At 50.6% G+C, this 20,455-nt stretch overlaps 2 protein-coding genes across 2 annotated transcripts; both read left to right on the forward strand.

Annotated features, from left to right (window-relative positions):
- Positions 1–2,751: 2,751 nt before the first annotated feature.
- LOC139604757 (keratin, type II cytoskeletal 4-like) lies at positions 2,752–9,821 on the forward strand. Its single transcript, XM_071455991.1, has 9 exons — positions 2,752–3,297; positions 4,445–4,659; positions 5,697–5,757; positions 6,020–6,115; positions 6,844–7,008; positions 7,487–7,612; positions 8,186–8,406; positions 8,759–8,787; positions 8,904–9,821. The coding sequence occupies exons 1-9, from the start codon at positions 2,752–2,754 to the stop codon at positions 9,314–9,316; spliced, it is 1,872 nt and encodes a 623-aa protein (XP_071312092.1). The 3' UTR covers positions 9,317–9,821.
- Positions 9,822–14,005: 4,184 nt separating this feature from the next.
- Positions 14,006–19,428, forward strand: LOC139604755 (keratin, type II cytoskeletal 5-like). The gene is made up of 9 exons (XM_071455989.1): positions 14,006–14,848; positions 15,670–15,890; positions 16,655–16,715; positions 17,240–17,335; positions 17,442–17,606; positions 17,728–17,853; positions 18,154–18,374; positions 18,487–18,521; positions 18,932–19,428. Exons 1-9 carry the CDS (start codon positions 14,006–14,008, stop codon positions 19,426–19,428), a joined length of 2,265 nt encoding a protein of 754 aa, XP_071312090.1.
- Positions 19,429–20,455: the final 1,027 nt, after the last annotated feature.

Here is a 20,455-nt window from a genome sequence, read left to right on the forward strand (position 1 = left end):
GACAAAGTGAGGACACATGAAAAGGTCTCAAGGAAGATGACCTGTGCATGAAAACCATTGCAAACCTTCTCTTGGGAAGCCCAAATCTCATTGGAGTCCTTCCTGCTTTGAAGTTGGTGGAACCTCCACCATGTGATTCTGAACCGGCTTTGTGAAAGCTCAGCAGCTGCAAACCACAGGTGCTGCCCTGGACTGACTTCCTCTGATGTGCAAGGCTGGGCACCTGGAAAAGCCACTTCTTAGGGACAGGAGCAGGAGCCAGAGGTTGAAGATCAGGTTTGCTGTGGAGGAACAGCCCAACAACTCTTCATACACCAGAAGGGATCTCAGGGCTTGCAGCTGGTGGAGGACGATTGTCCCATGAGCAGCATTTTCCCTGTTTTCCAACAAAGCCAGGGGTTTGGAGGGTCTAGAGCCCTGAAATGTGTGTCACTCATGTGGTACAAGGCACTCCACGGTGGCTGAGCAGAGATATGGGGGATAACTGGGGCCTGACCCCAGCCAGATGCAGATTTCTCACAGCTGGAAAAACTGGAAAGTTGTTGTCCTCAAGGGAAAAGGGCCACGTCTTTCTGGCCATGAAGAGGAGATGCAGTGTCTCTGTGGTTCTGCTGGGCAGCAGAGCTCGGAACAGCAGCTGCTCTGGATCCTGCAGCTGTGCAGGGCTGAGCCACATGGAAAGCAGGACTGGAGCCTGGTTTCTCCCTCTTTTCAGCTTGCCCATGGTTGTGGCAGCCTAAAAAAGTTCATGAAGGTCATGTCTGGACCTCCCTAAGGGCTCAGTGATGCTTTGTCCTACCCGTGAACACCCTGTCCCCAGGCAGTGCTCCATGTTTGGCTTCACACACCCAGAGTCTTCTCCAGGGATTGCACCAATGCTTTGGCTCAAAATAAAACTCATCTCCAAAATATTTCTTCTCTTTTCACTTGCATGCAAGAGGTCCCAGTGCCTGGGTTACCTTGAAGGGACATGAAGGATGTGGTGCCCAAAAGCTCATTTGATTTCTCCAGCTCTCTGTGAATGAGAATAGTCTGGGATAGTGAAGGGTGTTTCTGGCCACAACAGGGAGTTGGAATGAGATGAGTTTTATGGTCCCTTCCAACCCAAACCATTCCATGATTCCATGACTCTATGAAAGTACATCTCATTGCAAGATGTGCATCTGCATATACTCAGACCAACATAGCTATAATGGAACCACTACATGATTATAATTAAATATAGTAATTTTTTCATTTCAACCCATTATGAGATCTGTTAAAAAAAAAAAAAAAAAAAAGGAAAGATCTTTCCAGGAAATACTCCAAAAATATTCTAAATATCCTGATTCTTCTTCCTGACTTCCTGTGCATTTCACATTGACAATAGAACCGAATCCTCTCAGAACCAGTTAATTTTGCCCCAGCAAAGATGTAAAGATTTCTCAGGGCAAGCTCTGCAATTCCTTTTGTTTCTGTTATCAGACCCCCTTTTTAAGGCAAAAAAGGAACTTTGTTTCCAAGTAAATTCAAAAGTCTTTTTAGGAATTTTAATTAAGATGGGACAATGCCTTCTCATTACCAGATACTACTGGATGGATTTAAAGTCAAAAAGGTGTGTCAAGGGATGACCAGGCAAAACCTTCATTTCACCTGACATTTCTCAACCTGCTTGTAACACTTCCCTTCTTTGTTACTTCTCCTGTTCCAGTGAATCTGCTATTTGCCCCGGTCCCATGTTCAAAATTTAGCACTTTCCCTGGGCACATAACTCAGTAATAAATCACTCTCATTTCCCGGAAATGCCTTATCTTCAATTTCAGGTATGCTAAGGGGCAGTGTAAGCCCCATTGGGCTGTGGCAAAGGTTGTCCAGAGAAGCTGTGGCTGCCCCTTCCCTGGAAGTGACCAAGGCCAAGTTGGACGAGGCTTGGAACAAGCTGGGGCAGTGGAAGGTGTCCCTGCTCAGGGCAGAGGGTGGAATGAGATGAGGTTTAAGGTTCCTCCTGAGCCAAATCATTCCATAACTACACGATTCTGTGAACCCCCAGGTTCCCAGAGCATCCTCCCCTTGACCAAACTCATCCTCAGCACCACCTCACGCGGCTCCTGCTCCATCCGTATGGAAACCACCAACCCCATCCTGACGGTCAGCACCCGAACTCCCTCCAAGAGCCACAGCCATCCCCACAAGAGGAAGGAATAAATGCTTACGAGAGCGCTCCCAACAACGTCAGTGCTGAGCCGGGCTGGATCCGCCTTCCCTCTCCCTGTCAGCAGCGGTCATTGCTCAAGAGCCCGCCCGGAGCTGGCCGTGGACCCTGAAAGGGGCGGCATCCCCACGACATTTTGCAGGAGGTCTTGAAATGTAATTAAACGCTGTGGTGAAACCAAACCGTAAACAAGCCATGAATAAAAACCCCTTGAATTATTTTGCTAAACTATAATTACACAATAAGGAAGCAGATTAATTAAGTAAAATATAAGTCCTGAAACTGAAGCTTGCAAGCAAAGCAGTTTATTTTAATTTCCACATTATTTCATATGAGATAGAAGTGTTTGCTGTGGGTTTAAAATGTTGGAAGCCATTCCTTGCTGCCAGGCAGACCAAACCCAGTGGATAAATTAAATTTTTGCATCTGAGGCACCTCCTGAAATGTATATAAGGAGAAGGGCTCTGCCTCAGAGGAGCTAAAGGAGATCTCCTTCTTCCAGGCCCTGCTCCTCTCTTGCTCCTCCGCGTCGCCGTCACTGCCCACCCACCCCAGCCACCATGAGCCGACAGTGCTACACCTCCGGCTCCATCCTGGGAAGACGAGGCTTTTCCTCGGCATCCGCCGTCTGCGGCCTGGGCAGGGCCAACAGCAGCTCGGCCTCAGTGTGCCAGCCCGTGGGACGGAGGTGTGGGATCGGTGGCTTCAGCAGCCGCAGCGTCTGTGACCTGGGCCGAGGGCAGAGGATTTCCTTCGGTGGCAGCTGCCGCAGCGGCGTCTACGGCGGTGCTGGCGTCGGGCGCTGCGGCGTTGCGTACGGCGGGGGCCGCTTTGGCACCGTCGTGGGCTTTGGGAACTGTGCGAGCTTCGGGGGCCTGGGCAGCTACAGAGGCCTGGGGGATGGCGTGGCCATGGGGAGCTACGGCGGCGGCATCGGCATCAGCCTCGGCGGAGGGAGGTCCGAGGGGATTCGCGGCGTCAGCATCCACCCGGAGCTCCTCAAGCCCCTGTGCGTGGGCGTGGACCCCGAGGAGTGCCAAGTGCGGACCCACGAGAAGGAGCAGATCAAGAACCTCAACAACCAGTTCGCCTGTTTCATCGACAAGGTGAGACCCCGCCTTCCCCACCCCGTGTCCCTCGGCTCCAAAGGGTGCATGTGCCCAGAGACAACATGGGGAGCTATTTCTCATGGTGCCCTGGTATTTAATGTTTCCTATGAGCCATGGTGGTCCTGGCCTGGACACCCTCTGGATTTTAGCCTTTCACCAAGGCAACACCACCAGTGTTGTACCTTTGGATGGTCACCAGCCTGCTAAAGGGGTCAGGACCAGCTCCAGGGATATAGTAAATCCAAACCTGTGAGTGATGAGATCAGAAGCACTGAAGGATATGAAGGATAGGAAATTTTATTTCTAGTGTATAATCTGATGTTTCTCTCACAACTCTATAAACTCCAAAGGACTTCTGCATTCTTAAAATAGTTTGTGTTTCATGAAGGTGATGCAGAAGGATGAATTTAGTTAAAATGGAAGGAACTATTTTAATTTCTTTGTCCCTCCACTCTGTGAACAAAATTATTTAGTGATTTCCTAAAAAGATGTAAATTATCATTGTTTTCTTGGCTACATTTAAGAGTTTTCATGACTGTTTAGAGAGCTATTATGGGAAAGAATTTTTCAAACAGCAAAGAAAATCTCCTCTGTCTGATTTGATCTTGATTTTCCTGGAGAGTTGTTCTGCAACCGGAAAAACTGAATCCACCCAGCAGCAGCAACTCCTGCTTCTTCCCATTTGTAAAATGACTTATTCATGACCCATCAAGCTCCTAGAGAGCCCTTTAATCTAGAAGTGTAAAGGCATGATAAGTATCCAGGATTGGAGTTTAAATCAGATACATCCAAATGAGGTCCTGGATGGAGTTTTTAGTGCTGAGAAAGACTTGTTACTGCCCTGGCTCCATGGGGAGGCCGAGGATCCAGTTCTGGGAGAGGAGTGAAGGTGTCTGGCTGAGCAAGCATTGGCTGAACCCAGGCTTGGCCTCCACACAGAGTGAAGGCACTGATGTTGCTCAGCCTGAGATTCGAGTCCTGGGTGGGACCAGTTTAGCTCAGAGAAGATGCTGGTCCCACTCAACCCCCTGAGACAGCAGCACCTGACCATTTGCAATTCTGATTTGATTTTCACTTTTGCCTTTGGGAAGTGCAGAAACCCTGGGACAGGAGAGCCTGACCCTCCCATCTCTTCCCTGCCCAGGTGCGGCTGCTGGAGCAGCAGAACAAGGTGCTGACCACCAAGTGGGAGCTGCTGCAGCAGTATGTGCTCCCAGCATCCCGGAGAAACTTGGAGCCTGTGTTTGAGAACTTCATCTGCAACCTGAGGAAGCAGCTGGAGTGTGTGATGGGGGAGCGAGAGAGGCTGGAGAATGAGGAGCGGTGCCTGCGGGACCTGGTTCAGGAGTTCAAGTGCAAGTAAGTCACACACAGGGAAGCTGCAGAGGAGGATGTTGCTGGCCTGGGTGGTGTCCCTGAGTGTGAATCTAAGGAAATTGCGCTGGATGGATCAACAAACTGGGGCACAGGGCAAGGCACTGCAGTACTGGGCGGATTTCCTGCACTGGGCATCCAGTGCTGCACTGGAGATGGACTGGGAGACGTTTTCAAGCCCAGTTGCCTTAGGGAGCAGGATTGGAAACCACTCTGCCTCCTGCAAACCCCTGTGGTTTGCCATATCACATCTCCCCCACCACCTGTTCCTGTGTTTTCCCCAGTGCCATCCATTACCACAAAACAAACAAAACCCTCAGCCAATTTTCTCCACCCCACTCTTTTACCCACATCATGCTGGGATTCACTCTCTCTTCCCAGAGGGAATGTGGGAATTTATTTTTTTTAAATCTAAGGTGTAGATACTCCTTAATATCTCCCCGTGTGCTCTGCTAAGCCACAAACAAGGTCACTGGATCAACTTTCCTCAGAGTTCACCATCTCAGGTTTTTTTTCTTGCTGAGCCACTACCGAGCGGGTCCAACTCACAGAATCAGCATCTTGTGAAAGTTCTTGCAGGTCCCAATTTCTGATTCATTATGCCCTGACTGTGCTCCCCACTGCACCCTGGAGTTTCACAGGTTGCTCAAGCTCCTGAACTTCCCCTGGAGCATTTTGGCCAGTCTCTCCATAAGCACTCTGAGCACAGTCCTGGATGCTCTGGAAAAACATCTCACAAAGCAGAAGGGCTAGAAGCAGCAACCCAAGCGTCCAGCTTTGCATTTCTGGTGGTTTGGCTGGATTTTCTGTCCTCTGACTCCAGCCACCCAAAGCACTGGCATGGCTAAAACTGCTGAGTAAAACCCAGTGAGGGGGTAAGAAACAGCAATGAAACAACAACAACAAAAAGATAAAAATGAGGTGCAAAGTGAAATCTCATTTCCTATGGTCTGCAATGGATGGTTGGGTGACGGAGATGGGACCCCCAGGGCTCAGCATCCCCCTGCTCTGCTTTCCTGCAGGTACGAGGATGAGATCAACAAGCGCACGGCAGCGGAGAACGAGTTTGTGGTGCTCAAGAAGGTGAGCCAGGGCCAGATAAGGGTGGGCAAACCCTGGGTGTGGGGTCAGTGGGAGAAGTGGGGGGTCCTGGCACCATGGCACAGCATGATGCCCCAAAAGTGAGGCAGCCCAAGGAATCTGGAGGGCCTCCCTGAGGTTTTCAGCACGTGAAGCCCAAACCCATGTAGTGCTAAGGGCTGGAAATAGTGGAGTTTTCTCCCAGTCTAAAGAAAACCTGGGATTTGCCACAGTCGTTCCTTCACCTCTTTCACCAAATCTCTAGGATGTGGATTGTCTCTACCTGACCAAGGAGGAGCTGGAGGTGAGGGTGGGTCTCCTGAGACAGCAGCTGGAGTTCCTGAAGTGCATCTATGCCGAGGTAAGAGCTCCTGGCCCAATCTGCTCCCTGGGCTGAGGCATCATCTCCTGCCCTCCCCACCCGAGTCTTACACCAAGAGTGCAGGGAAAAGTGTCTCTTCCGAAAATCCTGGAAATGCAGCCCAAAACTCTGTCTTTTAGATGTATTTGATAACAACGCTGTCACACCTGCTTTGGGAAGGCATTAGTCATGCTTGCTATGTTGCTGCCCACCAGGGGAGGGATCTTTTGCCTGAAAACCTCTCAAATTCTAATCCAAACTATCCCTGGGTTGGCCAAATGTTTCTAGCACTTTTTTTTTACAGTAGTCAAATATTTTTATGAAAATAACACTTCTGTTTAAAATTCCACAATTTTTAACAAAATACACAGGGGAAAATTTGCATAGACACCTTTTTGAGCTAAACCCCCTCAGCAGGGGTCAGTGGGGCTCAAAGAACGTGAGGATTCCCAATCCAGGAAAGCACTGGCACAGCCAGGAATGCAGAAGTGGCTTGTTTCACCAGGACTCCCCACCCTCCCTTAGGGAACTGCATGCAGCCATCCCATGTTGTGCCACCAAAACAGGTCTCAGCTGCCAGGTCTTGCTGGACACGAATTGCCCAACTGGAAAACCCCATGTTGGGAGTTCAGGGGAGAACCTCCTCCAACCAGACCCCCCTTGCTGGGGTTGCTGCTGGCCTGGCTGGGGCTGGTTGAGGGAATGGAGCTGATGCTCTGGTCCTGCAGGAGAGGGCTCAGCTGGACTGTCAGCTGTGTGACACCTCTGTCATCGTGCAAATGGACAACAGCCGGGACCTGGACATGGAGGGCATCATCAAAAGCGTGGAGTGCTGCTATGAGGAGATTGCCCAGAAGAGCAAGGCTGAGGTGGAGGCTTTCTACCAAACCAGGGTGAGTATTCCACCAATTTATGTGACAGACCATTTCTGAGACCGTTCCCGAGACCATTCCCATCCTCCATGATGCAACTTTAACCCACCCCACGCTGTGTATTAGCTTCAGTTTGCTTAAGAAAGTTGTACCAAAAAAACCCCCAAACACAAACCAATCTTAAAAGTGTGGTTTGAGACATTTTGGTACACGCAGTGCAGATCAGAGTGTTTAGACATGTCCCCTTCATGCACTCTGAGGAGCATCATTACTTCCCAAAGGGCAAACCATAGAACACTAAGGTTGGAAAAGACCTCCAAGATCAGCAAGTCCAGGACTCCCCTGAGACTCTCACCTTATCCAGGCTGAGGCCATGTCTGGGTGGTGCCCGGGAACACCGACCCTGGTGCAGCTTCAGAGATTTCCAACTTCTCTGGGAGGTGGGGGGCCTGGGAGGGGGATTTGGGTGCATTGACATCATCCCCTTCCCGTGCAACAGCTGGAGGAGCTCCACAGCAGCCGGGGCAAGTTCTGTGATGACCTGAAGAACAACCAGAGTGAGATTGCTGAGCTCAACAGGATGATCCAGAAGCTGCAGTGTGAGTCGGACAATGTGAAGAAACAGGTAGGACCACGGGATGGATCCACCTGGGAGTGCAGCTCCTCCATCAAAGGGCATTGTCCTACCAGCTCCCACCCTGTGGGGCTGCAAAGAACCCCCTGCCCCAGATTAGGTCTATTTTAACTTCTCATCTGCTGGTCATGCACACAAAAAAGCAGATTTATTTCTCACTTTACAAATAAGAAGTTCATGGGTTTGGCAGTACCAGAATAAGTGTTTGCTGTGAGCTCCCACCAGGTTGCAGCCAACATCCCACCAGGCTGCAGCCAACAGATCCCATTTTCTTCATCCCAAATAGCTTGGCTACCACAAATCCAGCCTAAATCTTGTCTCTCTGGAATTTCCTGGCTGAGGAATATATGAGCAACACCGTGGAGATACCCCTTAATATCACCCTTGGCTGCCCTCTTGCCCAGAGGGATTGTGCCTGGAAGTGTCCAAGGCCGGGTTGGATGTGGTTTGGAGCAGCCCAGGCTAGTGGAAGGTGTCCCTGCCCATGGCAGGAGATGGGACTGGATGGGCTTTACCTTACTTGACTGAAGCTTTGTGGGAATGTCCTCCTGTGGCTGTCCCCAGATCTCAGCCCTGCAGACAGCCATCTGTGATGCCGAGCAACGAGGAGACTGCGCCCTCAAGGACGCCCGGCAGAAGCTGGTTGACCTGCAGACAGCTCTCCAGCAGGCCAAGGACAAGATGGCCTGTCTGCTCAGGGACTACCAGGAGCTGCTCAATGTCAAGCTGGCCCTGGACATTGAGATTGCCACATACAGGACGCTGCTGGAGGGAGAAGAGAGCAGGTAGGAGCAGCCCTGGATGCACCTTGTAAAGATGATCAGCAAAAGACAACGGGAGGAGAAAGAAATGCTGCACCCAGGGCTGCAGAGGGGAGCAGGGTCCCTTTTCCCTCCCACTGGGTGCAGAGGGGATCACACTCTGCCATCCAAACAGAGGATGAGATATTAGTATGACCATGGAATTAGGGACTCAACCCTGCAGTGCTTTGGTGGGCAAGCCCCTGTCAGCAGGGTGCCTCTAACGAGCCGAAGGACATGTCAGGTTTCTAAGGAGGCAGTGGCTGGGCTCTATTTGCCTGTGAATTTGAGGAATATGTCCCTAAATACATCTCTGACACGTTTCTTTCCTTGACAGGATATGCACCGGCAACCCTGTGAGCGTAGGTGAGTTAATGAACCCGGTCTTGATTTTCTTACAAGCTCCTTTTAAGTTTGCCAAGCTCCTTTTAAGCCGGGTTTTGGCTGCTCCGGGCGTGACCGAACGTGTTTCTCTCCCGCAGCCGTGGTCAGCGGCGGGGGCACGGTCGGGGAGTGCCGATCCCTGTCTGGAATCGGAGGCAAATGCACCGTGAAGAGCGGAGGGGCCGGCGCGGGGCTGGGCATGGTCTCGTCCTTCGGCAACGCCGGGTTCAGCACCCGCAGCGTGGATTGTGTCCCCAAGGTCGGGGCGGGATTCGGGGCCAGGAGCGCGGTCAGCTGCGTGGGGAGGGAGGTGCTCACCGGGGTGGACGGGGTCCAGTGCGCCGCCGGGATGGGCAACCTGGGCACCCTGGGCACCCTGGGCAACCTGGGCAGCGTGGTGTGCGCGGGGGTGGAGCAGTGCGGGCCCGGGCCCGTGCTGATCCCCGGGGCCCCGGCCGTCTGCGGGAACAGGTTCAGCACAGCCGTGCGCGTCGTCAGGACGACCCGGTAGAGAGCGGCGGGGCCCGAGACGGCAGATTTTATAATAATCAGCATTTCTGCAATAAAACAGTATTCCCCCTCCCTCTGACAGCCACAGGGATCACACAACCATGCGCTAGGACATCGCTCTGCCTAAACCCTTAGCCTGAAAAAACCCACCCTCTCCCTAATGTTTTTCTTGGGGGAAACTCCCCCCTGCCCCCGCCCCAGCCAGGTGAGATTTTAATTTCAGAGACCATCCCTGTCTCCACTCATCATCTTGGCTTTTCGCTCACCCTGCCCTGCTTGACCCCTTTCCAGCAGAGACTTCTAATGCAGCTATTGCAAAAGGATGAAAAATTTGGTCATCCCAACTTCAGAGAGAGAAGCCACAATTTAATTGTCCAAGACAAAGCAGCATCTGTAATTTACTTCTTTAATGACAGCAGAAAATCCAATTTTTCCTGTTTACAAGAGGGCTGGGAGTGCTTATGCAAATTGGTCCAGGTTGCTACACTGCGTTTGGTAGAGCAGATTTTAATTACACCCCAACGAGCACCTTATATTTCTGTAGTTAAATGCATGTGTTGTTTTTCCTGTGTGCAATAGACGGAGTTAAAGCTTTTCATGTGTAAGTGAACAGAGTTATTTCCCTTCGCTTACTCCAGACTTTCAGCTGTACCTTCAATAAACTCCATGCATAATTCATGCTGCACTGCCTGGGCTTTATTTCCCTCCCTCATATTGCAAATCATAGAAATTTCCTCAAACCTGAGCCTCCAAATGGGTGGAGTTTGGAGCTTCAAGAAGGTTTTGTCTGCTCTCTTTCCTCAAGCACCTTTGCATACCTTTATTTCATCCACTGATTAGTGTGGCCACAAGGAAGTCTGGAAAGGAGGCTGTTTACCATCCATGGGTATGCAGTTTGCTTGGGATCTCTCAAAGTGTCTGGGATCTCTGGAGATGGAACAAAAAGGCAGCGAGGCCCTTGTTTAAGGAAATCAGTGAGAACCAGCTCAGGGAGGAACAGGAAAATAATCCCCACCACACCTATGAAACCCTCTCACAAGAGTGGGTTGATTTTAGAAGAAGGTAAGAGCAAAGTGCAGTTTCCCAAAATGCAGCACCAGGGGCTCCTTCCTCAACCACCACCTTCCTTAAAATATGTGAACTCACAGAAAGAGGAGAGGGTCTGGAGATGTGGCTGGACATGCTCCTCCATCATCCCTTCCGGGGAGGGAAAACCCTCTCTCACAGTTTTAGGAAACTGGGATTAGGAGAAATCACATCGTCCTCTCCTTTTCCTCTGTGAGGTTTATAGAATCATGGACTATCCTGGCTGGGAAGGGACCCACAAGGATCATCAAATCCCAGTCCTGGCCCTGCACAGGACACCCCAAAAGTCCTACCAGATGCTTGAGTGTTGTCCCAATGCTCCTGGACTTCTGCAGGGCTCCCAGTTCCCCTGGACAGTGACCCCCTGATGGGTCTCTATAACTTGGCTGGGAGGATCTTGCCGTGGTGGCAACTCAGCCCAGCTGGATGGACAGCTGGAATCACAGGAAAACAAACCAGCCCTGCAGCTCCTCCCTTCCCACAGCTCCCCATGGTAGGGCCAACGGCCCCCGAGCCAGCTCTGCATCACCTTTGGAGAAATCCCTGTGCCCAGCCTGGAGCAGCACACGGTGTGGGCAGGTTCATGTGCCCATGGAAGGCTCACCAAGAAACAGGGGCTGGAAATTATCCCCCCATGTCCCACTCTGCTTCCAAGACTTCCCTGCTGACCCACAGCTTCTTTCCCTCGACCTCTGCAGGGCTGGAGGATGAGCTCAGCCCCCATCCCAGACTCTGTCCTCGTGGGTGGGATGGGGATGAACCCAGTGTGGGATGAGCTCTGGCCTCTGCTGCTCTCCCACATGGGGCATTCTGGCTCCCCTCGTGGTGTATTGGATGTGATCAACAGGGAGCAGAGCACTAATTCTGTTTTAATAAATGCCACAGTTGGCTGGGGGGTGGTCAAAGCCAAGTGGGTCAGCCCTTGGTGAGAAAGCAAAACTTACTCTGCTAAAGGTGTTTTTGGAAATGTTTTCTTCATCTTTTCTGCTCCATGAACACGACTCAGGCTCCATCTCATTTCTATGTAAATACCAAGCAGAAACACCCAAAACAAGAAGCTTCCAGTGCCCCAGCAGCTCATAATTTATGTTGATCATCTTCCTGCAAAGCAATACCTGAACACCAAACACCAGCCAGCTCCCCAGGGGGCAAAAGCAGTCTGGCAGCTCTTGCATTTCTGGGAAAAAACCTTTAATCATCCCTGTCCTCAACTCCCAGCTATTGCAAAAGCCATGTTTGCTGCTGCCTGCTTGAATTTTCACGTAGATCAGGGTATTTTGGAGAGAAAAAAGTCAGGAATGTGGGTTTGGGGTGGATGGAGGTCAAATCCCGCACAGTGTAAATCTGGACAGACCCTTTTGTAAATTGATAGAGTCCAAAACTATGGATTCACGGAATGGTTGGATTAGAAGGATCTTATAAACTGTCTTATTCCACCCCCTGCTGTGGCCAGGGACAACTTCTCTGTCCCAGGTTGCTCCAAGCCCCATTCAGCCTGGCCTTGGACCCTTTGAGGGATGGGGCAACCACAGCTTCTCTGGGAAATCCACTGCAGGGTCTCCCCACCCTCACAGCGAGAAATTTCTTCCCTATATTTAACTTTGACTTTCCCTCTCTCAGCTTGAGCCCAAAGCCTGGCAGAGTTGATGCAAAGAGACATGAAAATGCCACATCTGCCTCCGGGTTTGGAGCCCCAACCCTTGGCTCCTCCACACCACCAAGCACCCCAGGAGGGAAAGGAGCATTTTTCAGGTGGCCTTTGCATCTCTCACATACCCTGTGGATAACGAGCCGAGGGGAGAAGAGTGTGGGAGCCTGAAGTGACAATTCCCTCTTTCTTTTTGGCAGCCCCACCTTTAATCCCATTACATTCATTCAGCTTTAACATCAGATCTGAACCCGTTCTTCAGCTTCAGGACAAGCTGCCTTTTCTGGGGTCAAGGAACCATGAAGACAAAATCTCATTTTCCCATCGCACCCTGGCTTTGAATTTTATGCAAATCACGGAGGCAATGGATGCTCATGAATTTCAAGTGACATTCCAGGTTCAGACCCACATTTTCCAAAAAGAAACAAGCTGACATGTACTATCTTGGAATAATTTCTCACTGCAAAGGGAAATCTCTTTCAGTGCCCCAGCTCTCCATTTGAGCCTGCCCAGCAGCATTTCTCCAGGGATAATCAGATATTTGGTCTTCTGTATTCAGCAGCACCTGTTTAAGTGTTCTTCCAGAGATGCCAGTGGGATTTTAGTTCCTTAATGGTTTTGTAGCTCTGGGGCACAGGGATGTGTTTTGAAAGGCAAGTAGAGTCTTGTCCTGTAAATATATTTAAGCTCCAGTCCTGCAGAATTCAGGTAAAGCCACCAGGGCAGCCCCATGCCAAAAAACAGCTGAGCTCTGACATGCAAGGGATAAAATACTCTCAACACTGCAGTTCCACAAAGTCTGAGATACCAGAAATTGTCACCACACCCTGTTGAATTTATCTTTTTTCCCAAGGACTCCAGGAAGTAAAATAAGGAGAATTTGTGGGAGTATTTTTCATGCTGGTTAAATCTGCTTTTGGCAGCATTTTGGATGGAAGATTCAAAGGTCCTTAAAAGAAATCAGAGCTAGAGAGAGCCAGAAACTCAGGACTGACTACATCCTAAAGTGGGCAAATGACATTGTTCTACAGAGATGGGCAAAGAGTTTTTCAGAAAATCTGCCGCTTTTTTTGAAATGGTTTTTAGTCAAGATGAAATGGCTTTTAGTCACATCATCAGCTAGATGGAGAAATCACAACACAGCCTCTGTGTGGAATTGAGTTGTTCTCTGGAAATGCAAATATCCAGAGGAATAGCCTAGAAAGACTGCCATAGGCTAAGTAATGAATATAAATGGGCAAAATTTGAGGTGGTATTTACATCTGGAAAGGAGAAAGAGGAAAACTTGATCAGGACCTCTTTGTCAAGTCATCCCAAAGAGATGGTCACTGCCCAGGGAGTAGGAACAGCAAACTGGATAAATTAGGGCCCCAAAAGGGATGTCAGGTTTCATGAACATCAAGCCACCTTCTGCCTTCAGGTGAAGAAACCCCATGAATTATTTTTGTTCAGATTTAACCATTTTGTTCTCACTGTCTTTCACTTGAGTTAGTCCAGAGGACTCTCCACTGATCTCTGTGTTGATGTGCTGCATCCTTTAAGCAGAATTGGGAATCCAAGGCATTATTTCTGGCTTTATAGCATTTTAATATTTTTTTTCACAGTAAGGAAATTATAGAGTCATGGAATCCCAGAATGGTTTGGGTTGGAAGGAATCTCAAAAGCCATCTCATTCCATCCCCCTCCCAGACAGCGACACCTTGCATTAACCCAGGTTGCTCCAAGCTCTCACAACCTGGCCTTGGACACCTCCAGGGTTAAGCAAAATAATACAAAATGAAATAACCCATCTCTGTGAAGAGATAGAAATCTGGGTGTTAGATAACTCTTCCAGCTGAGCAGATCCAGCCCCAGGAGGCGTGTTTGGGTGCAATCAGGGTTTAACAAGTCTCAGGGAGACAGCTGCCTCCTGGCACGTCAAAACCATGAAGGCACTAAATTGATCACTGGACTTCCATGCAGCCAAGCCCAGATCCCTGGGGGATAAAAGGGGCAGCCTGGTTCCCTTTCCTCAGAGAGCTGCAGAGTCTCTCTGGCTGTGTGGGGCCCTTCTCTGCCACCACGATGAACCGGGCACTCAGCATGAGGGCAGGAGGGGGAGGCCGATCCTACAGCGCTGCCTCGGCCATAATTCCCAGCAGCAACAGGGCTGGCTTTAGCTCTGTGTCTGTAGCACGAGGAGGAGGAGGAGGAGGAGGAGGCTTTGGGAGGCTCATTGGAGGAGGTGGTGGCGGCAGTTCTGGCGGTGGTGCAGGTTTTGGCAGCAGGAGCCTCTACAACCTTGGTGGCAGCAAGAGGATTTCCATCGGGGTTGGAAGCAGCTTCCGAGCTGCTTTTGGAAGTGGAGCTGCTGGTGGCTCTGGCCTGGGAGGTGGGTTTGGTAGTGGTGGAGCTGGTGGTGGCCTTGGGCTGGGGCTTGGTGGTGGAGGAGGTGGGTTTGGTGGTGGTGGAGCTGGTGGTGGCCTTGGGCTGGGGCTTGGTGGTGGAGGTGGTGGCCTTGGCTTTGGTGGAGGTGCTGGTGGGCTTGGCTATGGTGGTGGTCACGGAGGTGGTGGAGGGTTTGGCTTTGGTGGACTGGGGGGGCTGGGAGGATTCCCTGCAGGGCTGGGAGGTGGCAGGAGCCCCTCAGGATTTTCTGGGAGCCCACCTGGAGTGGGTACAATCCAAGAAGTGACAGTAAACCAGAGCCTCCTGGCACCGCTGAACCTGGAGATAGATCCAAACATCCAACAGGTGCGGAAAGATGAGAAGGAGCAGATCAAGACTCTCAACAACAAATTTGCTTCTTTCATTGACAAGGTGAGACTTTGTTGGGTGCTGTGGATCTGTGGTAGAGGGGGAGTGAGGATCTAGTAGGTACCAAAATGTGACTTTAGATATCTCCAGTCTTTCACACATTTCCTCCCTGCGTGTCTTCGTTAAGTCTCTCAAACAATAATGTCCTTCTGAACATTGACAGGGCAGAAAACAAGACAAGAAAATTGTAGTTATGGGAATAGATCCAGGGTTTGTGCCCGAGAAACAACACAAATTAGTTGAAATGGCATAAGTCACTTTTGGGTCCAGGTCTAGTGGCTCAACCCAACTCACTCTTGGGCAATCACAACAGATGTCTTGCTCTTTGTTGTTTACGCCTGCAGGATAAAATCCTTTTTTTATTGACTCAATTGACTCAACCACTCAAGTCCTTCCTCAGCTTTAATTAGATAAGTGTGTTGTATGTGTGAGCAAAAGGAAGGGCAATTAAGCAATTTTAGCATTAGTACTCAGACCTTGGCTTTAATGAAGAAAGATATGTATCTTACAAAGAAAGAAACCCCAGAGGGTGTGAAAGAAGAACTTCACTGTCTGATGAAGAAAGACCTGAACCCAAATTTTCTTACCATTGCTTGTTGGCTTTCTAACCAAATTGCCTCTGAAGAGAACTGTCCACTAAGGTGGATTTGCTCAGCTACAGGTTGGCTGGCATAGCCCTGGATAATCTAGAGGATATTCTCAGTTCGGAAACTCTTAGTTCGGGAATCCCTTGGCTCCTGCCATGCATCACTGCCAGTGTTGAATATTGGCTGTCAGCTCGCAGGTATCTTCTGCCTAAGCCTCTTCTGCTTCCCAATGCTCAGGTTCGCTTCCTGGAGCAGCAGAACAAGGTGCTGGAGACAAAATGGACCCTTCTGCAGGAGCAGGGCCAAAAAAACAATTCTGGCAAGAGCAACCTGGACCCGCTGTTCGAGGCCTACATCAACAACCTGCGACGGCAGCTGGCCAACCTGCTCAATGAGCGGGGACGCATGGATGGGGAGCTGAAGAACATGCAGGACCTCGTGGAGGACTTCAAAAACAAGTGAGTGTGAAATGGGCTGTAAATGGTTCAGCTGAGCATTGAGCAGCAGGAATTTTTACCCAGAGGGTGGTCAGGCACTGAACAGGCTCCCCAGGGTCATGGTCCCATGGCTACCAGAGCTCCAGGAGTGTTTGGACAATGCTCTCAGGCACAGGCTGGGGTTGGTGGGGGTGTCCTGTGCAGGGCCAGGAGTTGGACTCAAGGATCCTCATGGGTCCCTTCCAACTCAGCTGATTCTATGGTTCTATGATTCTGTAATTCCATGATTCTATGACTCATGTCAAAAATTTCAATTTCTGAAAGTCAAACATCCAGACTGAAGTATTAATGGAAATTTCTCTAGGAAAGGGGAAAAAGTGTCTCCAGTTTGTGCTCCAACCCATAATATAGAACATCTCTAATCACCTCCAATACCCCCTATCTCTCCCTGCGGGACCCATTTTCCTCAACAGCACCAAAAAGGGTCCATCGACATTTTTCCCCATCAAAAAATGGAGATTAAGCCAGGACACAGCACCTTGTGATGGCTCTTGCAAAGAAAAATCCTCTAAACCAGCTTTACCTTCCTTGTTCCATCTGCATTAAGTCAAAAATGTCCTTTCAGCCTTCTGAGAAAGGGGAATCTCACTCATTGGAGCTGGACAGCTCCCAGGAGGCTGATTTGGAGATGCCACTCCCAGTCCAGATCACTTTGTAGTCCTACCTGGATACCTGTTCTGCTTCTCGAGGTCTGATCCAGCACCTCTTTCCCCTTATCTCTGTAGATATGAAGAGGAAATCAACCGGCGCACGGCAGCAGAGAACGAATTTGTGGTGCTCAAGAAGGTGGGTGAGACAGGAGGTGCTGCAGATGCTGAGCCAGCCCCAGCATTGCACAGGCTGGGAATATCCTGAGGGATGGGAGATCTCATGGAGCTGCATCCTCATCCTTTAGAAGGGTTTTAAATCACCATTTGTTCATGGTATTGTGGGAAAGGAATGGAGTGGCTTGTAGGAAGGAAGCAAAATCTCCTCCCACTCTGGTCCCACAGCACACAGAGGTGCAAAACAGACCAGGTAGAGACAAAGGGGGTCAGTCATTCTTGGGAATCCCAGGTACCAAGGCCAAAGAGCCAGGACCTTCCTCCTTATCCACTTCCAAATTACACAGAGCACTTTTTTGGGGCATGAGATGCTGTCTTGGTGCTCTTCCAGTGGGATGTGCCAAGCACAGCTTCTCTACCAGGCAGCAGGGACAGGGGCAGCCTTGTCTCCAGGCTTGGCTGTTTCTTGGCTGTGGCTAGGAATTTCTTTCTGGCTGAGAAGAGGATCCAGGTGCCACAGGTGTCCCCACAGCTGCTCTTTTCCAGGATGTGGATGCTGCTTACATGAACAAGGTGGAGCTGGAGGCCAAGGTGGATGCCCTGAGTGATGAACTCAACTTCCTTCGAGCCCTCTACGAGGCGGTACAGACAAATCCCCGATTCCTGCCCTGCCGTTGTCCTTGGCTGGGGAATGCCACCATTCTGAGGGCTGGGAGAGGTAAGTGCAGCTCGCATGTGCTTCCCACAGGAGCTGGCCCAGCTCAGCGCCCAAGTGTCTGACACTGCTGTCATCCTGTCCATGGACAACAACCGGGACCTGGACCTGAGCAGCATCATTGCTGAAGTCAAAGCTCAGTACGAGGACATCGCCAACCGGAGCCGCGCCGAGGCCGAGGCTTGGTACCAAACCAAGGTGAGCTGACCCATCATTGCCACACGAAATCCTTGCTGCCCCTAAGAGGGGATGTTTGAGCCACGTCTCCTCCAGCCAGACACCTCAGATGGTTCAGGTTACATCTTCCTTCTCACCTCAGTTTGAGGAGCTGCAGGCCACGGCTGGGAAACACGGTGATGACCTGCGCAACACGAAGGGTGAAATCTCAGAGCTCAACCGGCTCATCCAGAGGATCCGCTCCGAGATAGAGAACACGAGGAACCAGGTAGGCATGGCAAAAAGAGCCAACAGAGCCCCATTCTGTTGTCCCTTAACACTACAGCTCAGCTTTGCTGATCAGGGACTTTTCCAGCCTTGTTAAAGGTGTGGAATTCCCACCTGGAAAGGGCTTAACACTGTAAAGCTTAACTATTAAGTCGATCTTGCCAGCCTGGCGTTTCAACTCCAGCCGTGTTAGCTCAGCTGGAACATTTTCCATGAACATCCCAGCCAGAATGGGTTTCTTCCTTGGGTGACTCTCACCCAAAGGCAAGAGCAGCTTTCCAAGCCCTCCCATCCCTTGCAGTGTGCCACCCTGCAGACGGCCATTGGAGACTCAGAGGAGCGCGGGGAGATGGCCCTCAAGGACGCCAAGGCAAAGATGATTGACCTGGAAGACGCCCTGCAGAAAGCCAAGGCTGACATGGCCCGGCAGCTCCGGGAGTACCAGGAGCTCATGAACGTCAAGCTGGCCCTGGACATTGAGATCGCGACCTACAGGAAGCTGCTGGAGGGCGAGGAGAGCAGGTGGGAGCAAAATCCTTGTGGGGATAATAGTGACTGTCACTTTTCCCATCAGAGATTGGTTCCTCTGCCTGTATCCATAATTTTACTCCAATCTTCTCTAATCCCCCAACAGGCTCAGTGGGGAGGGACTGAACCCCATCAGCTACTGTAAGTATCACAGTTCTGGATCCCAAAGTCTGGCTTTGGGAGCAAGGCCTGGGAGAAACCATGGGAAAAGGGAAATTTTGCCCCACATAAGACTTTTGGAGCCTTCCCCTGTCATTATGGGCTTGTGCAGGGGACAGAAGTTGGGTTCAAGTCCTGTGGGTCAAGGTCCTGATGATGGTGCTTCCTGGGACTGGGTGACTTCCCAGAGAAGCTGTGGCTGCCCCTTCCCTGGAAGTGTCCAAGGCCGGGTTGGAGGGGGGTGGGGGACCAGCCTGGGATAAGGGAAGGAGTCCCTGCCCATGGCAGAGGCAGGGATGGGATGACTTTTATGGCCCCTTCCAGCCCAGCCCATCCCGTTATTCCATGGCTGCCAAGCAGATGTCCAACCCTCTGATTGCTTTTCCTTGCAGCTGTCATCAGCTCCAGCTCTGGCATTTCTGGTGGAGCTGGCTTAGGAGGAGGATTTGGTGGACTGAGCCTGAGTGGAGGAGGCGGCGGAAGTGGTTTTGGCCTTGGAGGAGGTGGTGGAAGCAGCTTTGGTCTTGGAGGAGGTGTTGGAAATGGTTTTGGCCTTGGAGGAGGCAGCGGGAGCAGTTTCGGTCTTGGAGCTGGCGGAGGAGGAGGAGGAGGAGGAGGAGGAAGCTACAGTTTTGGAAGTGGAGGAGGACTCGGACTTGGGGCTGGAGGTGGTCTTGGAGGTGGATTTGGAGGAGGGAGTGGTCTGGGCACTGCTGGCAGCTACAGCCATGCTGGGGGTGGCAGCAGCGCCCTGAGCACCAGTGGAGGGAATTTCAGCTCTGGAAGTGCAAAAGGCACCAACCCAGGTGTGAAAATCGTCTCCAAAACCTCCTCCAGCAAAAAGAGCATAAAAAGCCAAAGCCTGAAGAATGCCACAGAGCCTGAGTAAAGCCAAGCCCAGACCCTCCTCTGTTCCTCCTGCCCACTGTTCTCCCCCACCTCCACCCTTCCAGCTGCCCCTGCCCTGCTCCTGCTCTGTAGTTCTCACGCGTTTGGATCTTGGGTCAAGAAAAGCAGTGGAACACACAGAAATCAGAGCTCTCCAAGTCCCTGGAACAGGAGTTAAAGAAAAACACGGGCCTAAGTGATTGTTCTGAATGGGGAATTGGTTTGGTTTTCCATTTGTGTTTAGTAAGGCCAAACAATTTGTGATTGTGGCCACCCACAGCCATCAGCTGAAACAGAGCAAATAGCAGGGAAAGTTTTAGCTCAGTTCTGGCTTCTTCAGCCCAGAAGCCCAGGGATGGGCTGGGAATATGTATTTAGCTCACCCTGCTTTGCCTTCACTGCTGGAATGAGCCCAACTCACTCCTTCACAAGACAAGCTCGTCTGCATCAGAGGTCTGGGTTATTTTTCTGCTGTCTAGAATTACCCCTGGAGGCTACTCAAACATCCCAGGCAGTGGCTTGTAATGTCCCTCTTAACATTTTCTTCATTCTGAGTCACTCTGGTGAGATAGAAAATCCCTCTTTCCTCCATTCAAAGCCAAGTTTTGAAAGATATGATTCTTCCAGATATTGTCAAGTTTTGCTGCTGAGTCAGCTCAGGCACTTGAGCCTGACCAGGGATTCGGAGCACTTATGTTGGAGCAGCAACCTGAGATCCCTCCACCCACAGATGAGAATTCAGTGTGCCACGAGCTTGTCAAAAATCTTTTCCCAAATCACTCTCCCCTTCCTGCCCTTTCTCTTCTTAAATGAGTTTGCCCACAGTGGCCCTTACATGTAACTTTGGGGGTGGTTTTTGTCAGAGGATTCACCAGTGACTGATCCAGAACCTATGAAAAAGGGCTTGTTTTCTAAATTATGGGATTTTAAAATTCTAAATAATGTCTGACACAATGAGTTCTTCTAAAGCAAGATCAATGCTTGCTGTTAAATGGGGTTTCTGTCCTGTCCCATGCAAGGTGTTGCTG

Source organism: Agelaius tricolor, unplaced genomic scaffold, assembly GCF_023055355.1.
Source record: "Agelaius tricolor isolate 1412-34295 unplaced genomic scaffold, bAgeTri1.0.p SCAF_55, whole genome shotgun sequence".
NCBI lineage: Eukaryota > Metazoa > Chordata > Aves > Passeriformes > Icteridae > Agelaius > Agelaius tricolor.

Coding starts and splice junctions, on each gene's coding strand:
- LOC139604757 (XM_071455991.1), top strand. CDS start 2,752: ATGAGCCGACAGTGCTACACCTCCGGCTCCATCCTGGGAAGACGAGGC. Junction 5,758..6,019: donor AGTTTGTGGTGCTCAAGAAG/GTGAGCCAGGGC, acceptor CCAAATCTCTAG/GATGTGGATTGTCTCTACCT. Junction 6,116..6,843: donor TGAAGTGCATCTATGCCGAG/GTAAGAGCTCCT, acceptor CTGGTCCTGCAG/GAGAGGGCTCAGCTGGACTG.
- LOC139604755 (XM_071455989.1), top strand. CDS start 14,006: ATGCAGCCAAGCCCAGATCCCTGGGGGATAAAAGGGGCAGCCTGGTTC. Junction 18,375..18,486: donor CTGGAGGGCGAGGAGAGCAG/GTGGGAGCAAAA, acceptor ATCCCCCAACAG/GCTCAGTGGGGAGGGACTGA. Junction 18,522..18,931: donor ACTGAACCCCATCAGCTACT/GTAAGTATCACA, acceptor TTTTCCTTGCAG/CTGTCATCAGCTCCAGCTCT.